General features: G+C 38.6%; 1 protein-coding gene across 2 annotated transcripts; it reads left to right on the top strand.

The window, feature by feature from the left end:
- The first annotated feature begins 1,728 nt into the window (after positions 1-1,728).
- znf207b (zinc finger protein 207, b) lies at positions 1,729-12,072 on the top strand. Of its 2 annotated transcripts, XM_074698648.1 has the most exons (11): positions 1,729-1,900; positions 2,443-2,569; positions 3,159-3,297; positions 3,586-3,771; positions 4,150-4,225; positions 4,394-4,455; positions 5,034-5,173; positions 5,501-5,599; positions 6,249-6,500; positions 6,854-7,010; positions 8,763-12,072. In XM_074698648.1, exons 1-11 carry the CDS (start codon positions 1,860-1,862, stop codon positions 8,912-8,914), a joined length of 1,431 nt encoding a protein of 476 aa, XP_074554749.1. In that variant the 5' UTR covers positions 1,729-1,859; the 3' UTR covers positions 8,915-12,072. The 2 variants fall into 2 exon arrangements, with proteins under 2 accessions (XP_074554749.1, XP_074554759.1); XM_074698658.1 differs by lacking the exon at positions 5,501-5,599 and having other exon boundaries at positions 1,731-1,900.
- The last annotated feature ends 368 nt before the right edge of the window (positions 12,073-12,440 follow it).

Genomic DNA, 12,440 nt, shown 5'->3' on the forward strand with positions numbered 1-12,440 from the left:
ACAGAAAAAGTGATAGTCCTATTCGTGTCATTGTTTTAATTTTACGTGGTCTTTGTTGGGGTAGAAGAAATAAGTGGAAAAACTTGGAGAACGTGCAGCATGTGCATCACAATGGTACATCACAAGCACTCAAAATCTGTTTTTTTTTTTTAATCCAACAAACCCACAGTAATCTTTCATTCATGCTAGCCCACCCACATTGCTCTCTAATTTCATTCTCAGGGACAGAGTTTAGAAAAGAAAAGTACTTAAAACCAGGCAAATCTGCAGCCTTGAATCTACGTTAGCTTCAAACTCTGAACCCAAAGCTTGTGTCAAAGTGATCAATGAAATGTGCAACTTTACAAGAACTCGCCATAATTCATTCAGAGAGGGGACCCCTTAAGCTGTCACTAAACGTCTTCCCCATCTAGCCGGCGCAACCATATGGAGAGCAACGCCTTTGAGAGCGAACAATGAAAAATTCATTAGGCATCCAAGGAAAGCTGCCTCAGTTGTGTCTCCCCTTCATAAATCTCCAATTTCAGAGGTAATCATTCACCTTGGTGGGAGAGGAAAGACAAGTGTGACTGCAGGGGAGAGAAATCTGTCTGAATGTGTTTGTGGTCTCTCATCTGAAGAAAGAACTACTAACAGTCAGGACCAGTTTTAATATGCATTTCACATATTTCAAAATGAATGCAAGGAAAGGGCATACACAATTACATTTAACTAGATATGACAGACAGATTATAAGTGTAGTACTTACTCATGCACTATCATCCAGCCTACTCTGTAAATGTGTTGTATAAAACACATGTATGTAGGTATTACATTTAACTGGAAATGTACCTATCTTAAATTGAATGAAATAGCAACAAAAATGACCAACTATTATATAAAGAATACGGTGAAAAGCAAGTTTTCAAAGTCCTCCACTGAACAGAGGAACAATACCATCCATCTACTGTGCGTTGCCATAATTAGACAATATTTCTGCGTCGTTGTCGCCATCAAGCGGACACAGACTGTATTACAGGTTGAAATGTTTTCAAAGTTATGCATCACCTTGCAGGATCATCCCTTACTAAAGAAAAATATATTGCAGCATATTGAAAAATATTATGTTATATATTGGGTAATAAATTCCCATATATGAGAATTAGTATTTATATTTTCCAATATATTGCAATATATGGAAAGCGGCAATTATTTGTATATTTTGCAATATTGCAATATATTTCATGAATATATAATATATTGTATATGTGCCCTCAATATATTATTCCATGTATATCATAATATATCAATGATATATTACAAACCATTTGAAAAATATATTGGTACATATTTTTCTTTCGGAAGGGATGCGTTACTAATTTTAAGTGTTTTAAGCTAAATTAAAGAACAAAACTTCCTCTGATAAACTGTTTTACGCATTTCTATTTTTCTAAGCAGATTTAACGATGAAATTATTTAGTTGAGGGTTGTCCTGTAATCTTGAAGTAAGTTGTTTTTAAATGTTTGCAAAAGCAAACTTAGATTTGACGTTGATGCAGTGGGTGTGAAAGTATCATGCATTGATAAAAGATTATTGATTTTACAAACAAACTTAAACTCTCCTTTAACGTAATGTTTTAAATAAATGGCAAAATATGTTGTTTGCGGATTTTCATCCTCACTATCTGATCAACCAAGTAGCGTTCTGTGTTGTTCCGTGATCTGAAGTTCTCGCGAGACTACAGCCACTGTGCCCCTGTACTTCCTTCTCCAGCTAAGCGCCATTTTCGGCGTTGTCACGGGACTACAGCATGCTGTTGTCAAACAGATAATTAGTCTAATATTTAACGTTTTCAGACCTATTTCGAGTACGTTTAAACATGGGAAGAAAAAAGAAGAAGCAGATGAAGCCATGGTGCTGGTATCCTTTTTGTCTGGTTTTTTATGGACGTCCTGGGAGAGCTCACGGATACATGTTAGCTCAACAAAAGGAGGCCTTAAGTTAGCCTGTTGGTGGATTTACGGTTCAGCAGGATTATTCAACGCTTCATCGTGTCATTAATGGTTTATGTTAGGCTTCAGAGTCTGATTGAATTAATCATTTACTTTAAAAAGTAAAGTATCTCACGTTGTTTTTGCTTCCGGATGAGCAGACTACGTTGGGATTGATTAGCATAACCTAAAAGGAAGCTAATATCGTTAGCTCATTTCCCGTTCGCTGCTTTCTGCGATCGCCTTGCACTTGCTTCTTTGAACTAATTTCGATATTTCAATCGTATATTAATGCAATTTGTTGTTTCAGGTTACTGTAACGTTGATTCACCGCACAAGTGTGTCTTTCATTGGCGTAAATGTTACGCCATTCCAGTAAATGAGCATCGTGTACCAATGGTGTATTCGTTGTGTTTGTTGCTTTAACGCATGTGTCCGGTTTCATGAGTGATCCTTAACTCCTCCTTGAAGGTACTGCAATCGAGATTTTGATGACGAAAAAATCCTTATTCAGCATCAGAAGGCAAAGCATTTTAAATGCCATATATGTCACAAGAAGTTGTACACAGGCCCTGGATTGGCAATTCATTGCATGCAGGTGGGTGCCCCTCATTAGGTTCTACATATTAATGCACGATTACACATGTGATTGTGGTTATCTATGTCTTTATTCCACTTTGATTATTAGTTGGCACTTCATAGTACAGTGGTGGCCAAAATGATTAGAACATCTGACAATTCTGGAAATACTGACCAAACCACGATAACTAAACATGCAGATGGTTGCTCTGAATACAACAAATATCAGATGATGTGAGTCGCACTGCTGTCTTTACTATTTGGTTTGTCCACCTTTTGCAGCAGCATGTCTTAATCTTAGTGTCAACATATGTCTTGAGAACTTCAATATGACTGACCAGTTTATTTGCCAACTCGCCCTTAATTTGCTGGATGGGGTTGAAGTCCAGTCCATCATTTCTAATGTTCATTTCCATGAAGGGTGTGGACAAATTATCCTAATAATGGCTCTATTTTGTGATTTTGTTGATATTTCAGTGGAAACCTCTTAAATATGCCAAGTGTTTGAACAATTTTGGCCACCACTGTGTGTCTTTGAGAGAGGACAATGAAAGTGCTTCGCTTGTTGTTGTGGCTGTGTGCACTGGCTCACTAAGCTCATGTTTTAGGTTCACAAAGAGACAATAGACAGCGTACCCAATGCAATCCCCGGAAGAACAGACATCGAGCTGGAGATCTACGGCATGGAAGGGATCCCAGAGAAGGACATGCAGGAGAGGAGACGAACACTAGAGCAGAAGTCACAAGGTTTGTACACAAACATGTACTTTTTCTCCCTTTATTAAATAGTATTATAACAAATTGAACGCACTTTTGTACACAAGGCCCCAGTGACTGATGGGATTGTTAAGTGAATTTTGATTGGTGTAAGTTTAGGGAGGCTTCTAGTCATAGTGATAGCAGGAGAAGCATAGGATTACATTGCTGTAAGTCAGGGATATAAAGGCTATGGGTAGACAGAGAAATGCAACATCTATTTTTTGTGATGAAGCTGGAGTTAAGTTTTGATAATTGTGATTTCTTTTATTCTTCCAGAGAGTCAAAAGAAAAAATCAAACCAGGACGACTCTGATGAGGATGATGATGACGACGATGAAGCAGGACCGTCAGTACAGCAGGTTGCCGCTGTCCAGCCCCAGCCGGGCTACACTGCTCCAATGGCTCAGCTTGGTATGCCCCCAGTGGCTGGTGCACCTGGGATGCACCCTGGAGGATATCAAGGCAAGGACGTCTTTGTGAACGACAGAACGTTGGGAATAATTATAGAGTTTAAACAACTTTACACTAGCTAGTTATCCTAAGTTAGTTTAAGCTGATTGTGTGGACTTTGTGATCTGTCGCATCCACACCTGTGTAATGGAGATGATGGAGAATGGATCCTGTGATGGAATCTATGTTGAAGTCACAAACTTTCATTTACAGGACTAGTTGTTTTTTGACAGTCAGAGCCCACGCGTGTTTCTTGCAATGAGTTTTTAGACTACATCAAATGTTACAGTGTTGAAATAAAAGTCACTGAGTCTGTGTATCTTAACTGTGTTAAACTATGAAGCTTTGAGTAAATTGTAAACATAGATTCTCTCTGATTCACTTTGACAGGAATGCCTCCAATTATGCCAGGAGTTCCTCCCATGATGCACGGCATGCCTCCTGCGATGCATGGAATGCCCCCAGGGTGAGAGCAGTCTTCTGTAGTTATGATTTACTTTTGTATTTAAAGTAAATCAAGGTGTAATCCAGTCTGATTGAAACTCATTGTAAACAATGGTGCCGTTTCAGTGAATAATTTAAATGGAGTTGAACTGTTGCATAATTCACTTACATGACTTACTGTCTCTTGCAGCATGATGCCAATGGGTGGAATGATGCCCCCCATGATGCCAGGGATGCCTGGTATCCCCCCCGGTGAGTTGTGGTGTTTGGTTTCAGGAGAGATTACAAGTGATCATGTGTATATTTGCGTTTAGCGTTAACACAAGTCTGCCAGTTTATTTTTTTCAAGAAGTATTTTTCAGATGTAAATATCTAACACTTTGGTCCCAGAAATATGTGACTTGGCAATTGAAACCTTTCTGATGTTTCGTTTGTTTTGTTTTTCTACACCTGAGTTGCAAAACTATTCATATATAGATGTGCTGATCCAGTTTCCTAATTTACAATACATACTCATGGGCATAGATGCCAACAATAATTTAATCCAATCCAAATTATCTGACATATTCAAATTATGAATGTGAAAATGCACACTTTTAAACTAACTGGAATCACATTTTAAGTCCAGTTATCCTCAAAATGTGGTGCTGGATCAGTAAGGAAACAGACATACACTATATGCAGTGACTGCTAAGTGAAAGGTTTGTCATAAAATTGTGTAGTTAGATACACAATCCTGTGTGTCCTCTTTAAATGACACTAGTTATTTTTCCAGCCTGATTCTTCTCTCTGTGTGTTGTCATACTTAATATTTTTCTGTGATTTTTCAGGAATGCCACCTCACATGGCTCCAAGGCCAGGCATGCCTCACATGGCCCCAAACCCTGCAGCAGGAGAGATACCCAGTCGACCCACAGCTCCAGCGGTCCAGCCGGCAGTCACCAAACCTCTGTTTCCCAGCGCAGCACAGGTGAGCGCCATGTTATCCCTTTAGAGATACTCAAACTGACATTTGGAGGATTCACATTGTCTTTTAAACTCCTCCTCATTAAAGGTTTTCATTTTCCAAACCCTCCCACTGGTGTCTTAAATTACCTAAACGAGATACTCTACACATTTTATCTCCCAACACTTCAGATCTTTTTTTGCCCTTTTTTCCTGTCTTTCATTTCACCATTTCATGAGTAAAAACAGACTCACAGTAACGCAGTATATTCTGTTCTAATAAATGAATTTGGCTCGACTCTGTGGACATGTTCAATGCCAATGCTATGATCTCCTCTCCACCATGCTGCAGATGGGCTCTGGTGTTCATAGCAGCACAGCAGCTGTTTCCTCTCCACCTTCAGACCTCCAGTCTGTCTCCTCTCAGCCTCCCTTTCCTAACCCTCCACAAGTACGCTCACAGACAGGACTTTGACTTGGGCTGTGGCAGCTGCATGTTGCTTCTCTTAACGCCTCAAAATTCCTCCGTGGGCTGATTACTAACTCTATTTGCCTTGTACTCGCCCTGTGCCTCAGACGTGGCGCTGTCAACCTAAATGTCGTTGTTGGAGGATAATAACCCCTGTTCATGACTGACACGTGTTCTCTGTCAGCTCTCACAGTGCATGTGCTTTAACCATCAAACAAACAAGGCATCCAGACTGGTTTACATGGCTTTTATTTTGCATCTCCCACCTCCCCAACCTCTGAAGCATGAACTCTGCAATGACTGATCCTCATGCTTTGAAATGACTTTGTTCGCTGCAGTGTTGCGTAACGCACCACACACTTCTGAGGAAATGAGATTCACTGTAAATTAATCTGTTGTGAATATGAAGAATTTAAGTCATTTCAAGCAAAAAAAATGCACTCCAGTTGTTAGTGTGAAGTATTGTTTATTATTTGATCAGGAAGTGCCCTAAAGTGGCTCTAAATGAGGATTTCTCTCTATCCAGCAGTGACATCTTTGTTTTTAAAAAGCAACACTGTTTACTGAAACAACTCTTTTAGTAACTCTTCTGACTCTACCTGTAAGTGACCCGTCTCATGTCTTTGCACAGGCCCAGCAGAGCACTTCAGGAGCTGCAGCTTCCAACTCCCACAGTACATCAGCCTCTATTGAGCCTCCCAAAGCAACATTCCCTGCCTACACCCAGCCCTCTGTCTCTACTTCCTCTTCCACTTTTCCTTCTTCTAACCCCTCTAGCAGCACTGTGGCTAAACCACCAGCCACAGTGCCCACTAAGCCCGCTACCCTCACCACCACGAGTGCAACTAGTAAGTTGATCCACCCTGATGAGGATATCTCACTGGTAAGTTTCTTGAGCTTTCCATGTTGCCCTTTTCACAGTAAGTAATGACTGATATATACAATAGAGCATTTCAGATAAATGGATTAGAGCAAGATTTGATATTACTCTGGATTTAGGTATCAGACTCGTATAAAGGGAAACATGTTGAAAGCAGTTAGATATCACATCCCTCTTTCTTAGAAGTTTCCCTGTTGTGGTTATGTTAAAAGTGTTATTCAGAATTTCTCAGTGTGAAGTCAGGGCACATCCCCCTTTGGTACCCAGTTCCTCAACATATTTTAATGAGTGTCTGCGGGGTGTAACAGTGCTTCTCTAGCCTGAATGTTTGCTTTGTGTTCTGTCCCTGCCAACAGGAGGAGATGAAGGCCCAGTTGCCTCGTTACCAGCGTCTCATACCGCGGCCGGGTCAGGCCCATGCGGCTGCTCCCCCTGTGGCAGCTGTAGGCAGCATCATGCCGCCACAGCAAGGCATGCCACCTCAGCAGCCTGGTATGAGGCATCCCATGCATGGTGAGAGAATGATTAGTGCAGGGAGGTGTCAGATATGCTTCAAGCGAAGTTTACAGATGTGTTCACAGATTGTTGCTTTTGCTATCAAATAGGGATGCACAATATTATCGGTATCAGCCAATATGGGCTTAAAAATAAAATATTGAATGAAGAATGAACATTGGCCAACACCAAATTCCGCCGGTATAATAAACCAATGAAAAAATGGGCTGAAGCTGCAAATATTTTATGAAGTTTTTGTGGTTTTGGTTGCACAGTTCAGATTGAGTTGTCCCATGTTGGGGTTTTGTTTTAAATTTAACTTTACTTTAAGCAGCAGTCTGTAATTTACACGTGTCTGACTACTTGACGCACATTTACCAAAGTGAGCAATTTTATTTAATTTGGGTTAAATTGCTGTACTGTTGCACTTCTCATATGTTCCCTGTGAACAGAGGTTATGTTTACTGACTGTCAGTTATGAAATTGGCCAAATTTGCCCTGGTTGTGGGTAAATTTATGATTTCTTCAGGAACAGCATCATCCAGCTTTCAAGTATGATTTATCTTTTTACATATTTTTGTTTGAAAGCAATCATCATAAATGAATATACAGTTTCAAGTAGGGATGCAACAAGCCGATCCTGGTACTGGGTATCTGTGCCAATCCAGCCCCTCAAAGCTGGATTGGTCCAAACTTGACACTAAGGCTAAACTATGATCAAGTCTACAAGGTACAAAATTTTACAATCAGTCATTTCTGTAAATTCTGAAGAATTTTTTTAAACCAAGCTGCTGTTAAACATTTTAACACTTATAGTTTAAATAAATATCAACCTCAGTAATTCCATATGTACTCATTTTTATCTTTTACTCCAAACATTACCAGTCTTATCCCACAGTAGAGCATGCAGCTTATTATTTATAACACTGGTATCGGATCAGGATTGGTATCTGTATCAGGACCAGAAAAACTGGTTCAGTACATCCCTAGTTTGAAGTAAATATTTTTCCTAATTTGCACAAGAAAGGAATATTACATAAAAAATGTGATAAGAGTATGCACCATAATACAATATGTTACTTCCAATACAGCAGACAGTTGATGATTTCTGCAATTATGTGTGCAGAAAGTGTTGGTATCATATATCGGCAAAAAATAAAATATCGTGCATCCCTTTTATCAAATCATGATGCCTAGAGTTTTGTTGAACTGACTGTAAGTAATTCTTTTCTCTAGACTGAATTTTTTTAAGCCACAACAATTTTTCTAAATGTATTTTCAATTATTCAAAGCTGTTAGGCAAGGTAAAGTAAAAGATTTAACCGACCAACACATGGTTCTGCTGCTATGTTAAGATGTCTTGTGCCTTATGTTGCTTTAAGTTAAGTCGCTGTAAGATAATTCTTTAATTTGTCCGACAAGGAAATTTACAGAATTAAAGCAGCTTATGACAGGATATAGTGCAAACAAACTTAGGACAACACAGAATAACGTTTATGACTATGAACTATGACTGTGTTTATGATTATGAACAATAAAACGGTGAAAGGGCACTGTAAATGTAAGGATTGCACCAGTAATACAAACAAGTTATTGACTTATCAATGTGTTCCTTACAAAAGTGGCACATTTAAAGAAGAAATAAACTGTTTTTCTGTGGTATAATATGTATGATCACGAGGCTTTGTTTCAACAAAAAAAAAAGAGTTTGTAAAAGTTAATAAAGTTGATTTTTGTTAGCCAGTATTAACAATTTTTCTCTCTCTGCAGGTCAGTATGGTGCTCCTCCTCAGGGCATGCCCGGCTACATGCCCGGAGGGATGCCTCCTTATGGGCAGGGTCCTCCTATGGTGCCCCCCTACCAGGGAGGCCCTCCCATGGGCATGAGGCCACCCGTCATGTCGCCAGCTGGACGCTACTGAAGCAGCAAAGCAGCCACCACATTAGGTTTGAGGTTCACACCTTTCTCTCATCCTTGTGCTTTTTCAAACCTAGCTGCAAGCAGAAAGCTTTGAGACCAGAGGTGGTGAAGACAAACATTATTTGTTAGAACTGGTGGACATTTAATGTAACATCTTTATTGGAAAGCACCACACAAGTTCCTGAAAGCTATTTTGTTGTTATTTCATTACATTTGAGGATATATTCTTTTCCCCATAGGTTTCACTCAGGTTATAAAAGTGAGGTGTGTTAAAATGATTCATATTTCTTTTGAAGCTGCTGGAGTAACATGAACGTACCAACCCCTCACAAAGGCAAGTTTCTCTTGTGAACATTTGAGTCATTATGTTTTGTTTATGTTTGTAGTCTGCTTGAGGCCCTCACAGCACGCTTACGGTGCTGTTGGACTTGCGTCCCCAACCTTGGTTGGTGAGGGTCTCAGTGATGAATATGATTCCAACTGAGTAGTGTTAACAAATTTATGCTTCAACAGTCTCTAGCTTTATTCTAATTTCAGGTTTGTTTTTAATATTTTCTGCTCCAAGGGGTCCCTGTATGCATCCTTTGTAATGTTTTATGAATCTGTTGTAATAAAATTCATCTTGAAATCCAATGCTGGTTTGTCCTGACCTACATGGAGGTGAGTGATGAAGGTTTGTACAGGTGTTACATTTCTAGGACTACTCTGGCTCTGTGTAACGACAGGTTTATTTCATCAGGTCTTTATGAAACAAGTTTGCCAACATCTATTGTTTGACCCACCTTTCATGGTGTTAAAAAAGATTATTAAATGAACCAAAAGATGTTTTACATCACTCCAGAATCATGTTTGCTGAAATTATTCATCATCCAAACCAAAGATGTGGCCAACTTGTAGTTTTTAGTTCTGCATGTTACCTCATAGCAACAACATACTTGAACACATCAGCAAAAGAGAATTTTATGCTGATTCATTAACTTTACTTTTCCTCTGAAAACACAGAACAGTACAACATGCATGAATGTGATATTGTTGAATCTTATTCACAGCAGGGGACAAGCAGTGAGGCCCTCAGCAAAACGTTAGCTCTGTGGTGAACTCTGGTGGAGTGAAGCAGTTTTCTGAGGAGCCAGACTTAAATTTTTATTTGACTTTAAAGTTTAATACTTACAGTTTTCTTAAGTTCCCACTTAACCTTCAAGAGTTTGATTGAATTCGCTGCTTTTCGTCAGACAGTTAAAGAAACTTATTAAAAGTAAATCTTATTTGGAAATTTGAATTCTGCAGAAAGTAAGAATATGCAGCAGATTTTTTTAAATTCTGATCGAATAGATTACAAAAGATTTTCTTTGCTGGTGTAATGCCAGATTTTCTTTTTGTTAACTTGACAGAAACTCAATATTCAGTTTTAGCCAAACTGCTTTGCTCACTTGGTGTTTACTGCAGAGCTGGTTTGTTTCGCTGACTAGCTCTGAGATATCTCCATCCTTTTTACTCTACTTGACTCTTAGACATCAGATCCTGAGATGGAGATTGCCACACTTTGTGACCACTGAGAATCAAACATGATTGATAATGCAAAAAAAGAAAGAAAAAAAAAAGACATTGTGCCAACATGGAAGGTAAAACTTTAGAAATATTGAGTGTGGCACAGGTTTTCCTCTGATCCCCTCCACTTACTGCTTTGTATTTGTTTTTGTTGTCTGTAGCCTCATCCATATCAGCCTTAAAACCCACTCAGCTGGCATGACAGGTCAGTTACAGCAGTAAGTACCCGATGTTTATTTTAGTGTGGGTCTGTCCTGTACTTCTGGATGTAAGGCCTTGCATTCTATGACTTGTTGTTTCACTGTATTTCAAGCTGAAATTTGCTGAGGTATTAAAACAGTTTGTTGAAATGTAAATATGAAAACATATGGGATGTGTGCTACTGTCACTGAACTGACCTGGTAAGTAATCCGGGGCTGCCTTTGAGTTTGTGTTTAAGGGTCACCTCAACCTACAACCTCAGTTTAAAAAGAAGTTGGGACACTGTTCAAAATGTTATATAAACAGATTTTATTGGTTTGCAAATCAGTGAAAGACTGGTTTTAACTGAAAGTAGTGCTAAACATGCTTGGCATCCTAAAAAAAATATTGGTGCCTCCCTTGAGCTGTGAGTGAACCCTGCTCTGGGTCCTTGTGCATCCTCACACTGACACAGATAATGACTATTTAACCAAATAACAAGCCAACACAAAGTTCTGATAGGTTGGACCACAGATACAACACTTTCCACTTTCCATCTGTATCTTAAAGAGACTAGGGTGTGAAGTTGTTAGCATTTAGTGATCATAATTTGTTCGATTTTTAACGTGATTGCAGGTGATACCCTGAATACAAAAAAGGGATTTGCTAAAGTTCCTTTGTAGGAGTTTGCTGTGGATGAAATCTGTAACTTCTGGGCAGTTGTACACAGAAATACTGAAACTAAAATTGCTGAATGAGCTGCAAGTCTCCCCCCAGAAATTTTTTCGACTCAATCAAATTTGATATCTATTTTACAACCTCTTCAGTTTTGTATTGTGCCACTTATTTAGACATGTTGGTGATATCAAACTTAATTTTGACATACTTTTTTTAACAGTACATAAAAATGGGTTCAATGTCCCATGTTGTCTTTGCACTATTTTCAGTAAAATAAAGGGTTTGATTGATTTGCAAACCCCCAAGTTCTTTTTGAAACACTACATAGTGTTTCTACCATTTACATTGTAAAAGAAAAAATTTCTGCTCTTACCTGGTACACTAATTCTGAACCTTTGAGGCTTACCACATGAAGATTTTGAACAACTTTTCCAAGTCACAGGGTCAAGTAAAGCTGAAAGGTTAACTACTTCATTGTTTGCACATAATGTTGATTGGAGGATAGAAATGGAAAACAATTTAAAGAGGCTCACAAGTTTGTCTTCCATTTTCAGTTTTCAGAACAATATGTAAATGTAACAAGTGATCTTAATACATTTTTCACTGATGTCTTTTGCCTCTATTTTTGTCCTGATCGTGAGGTTTTAAACTAATTTAACACCCACATATCTTCCACAAACTGTTTCGTTTTATTTTATGTATTCTTAGTTTTATTGATTAATTTAATGAAAAAGGCGCTGTCATTAATTAGTTTTCATTTAGGTCAGACACAATGTCAGTTGTTTTTTTGTTTTGTTTTGATTTTTTTGTTTGTTTTTTTGTTTTAAATAAAATGTTTTCACTCTGTCTTTGCCACCTGTCTTTTCTTCTATTCACTTTAAAGACCTTAAATGAAGTTTCTTACTCTGAGGTACCACACATTTTGCATTCAAGAACCAGTGCACCACCCAGTGTTGAATGGGGGGTATTGCATCCCTGGAACAGACAAATACACAAGAGGGCGCAAGAAAAAAAAAACTGCTTTTTCTCTTCACTATTAACTGTAATACGAGATAGTTAGACTTTAGAGCTCCGATTAGGGGTATCAATTTGAAGCTCAGACTTAATGCAAATTGCATAGA

This window comes from Halichoeres trimaculatus, unplaced genomic scaffold (genome assembly GCF_033239565.1).
Source record: "Halichoeres trimaculatus isolate MK-OKI-2021-1 unplaced genomic scaffold, fHalTri1.1 fHalTri1_scaffold_2, whole genome shotgun sequence".
NCBI classification, from domain to species: Eukaryota; Metazoa; Chordata; class Actinopteri; order Labriformes; family Labridae; genus Halichoeres; species Halichoeres trimaculatus.

Excerpts from the sequence above, each read along its gene's own strand:
- znf207b (XM_074698648.1), top strand. The coding sequence starts at position 1,860 with ATGGGAAGAAAAAAGAAGAAGCAGATGAAGCCATGGTGCTG. Across the intron at positions 1,901-2,442 it reads CAGATGAAGCCATGGTGCTG|GTACTGCAATCGAGATTTTG; the intron begins GTATCCTTTTTG and ends TCCTCCTTGAAG. Across the intron at positions 4,456-5,033 it reads GATGCCTGGTATCCCCCCCG|GAATGCCACCTCACATGGCT; the intron begins GTGAGTTGTGGT and ends GTGATTTTTCAG.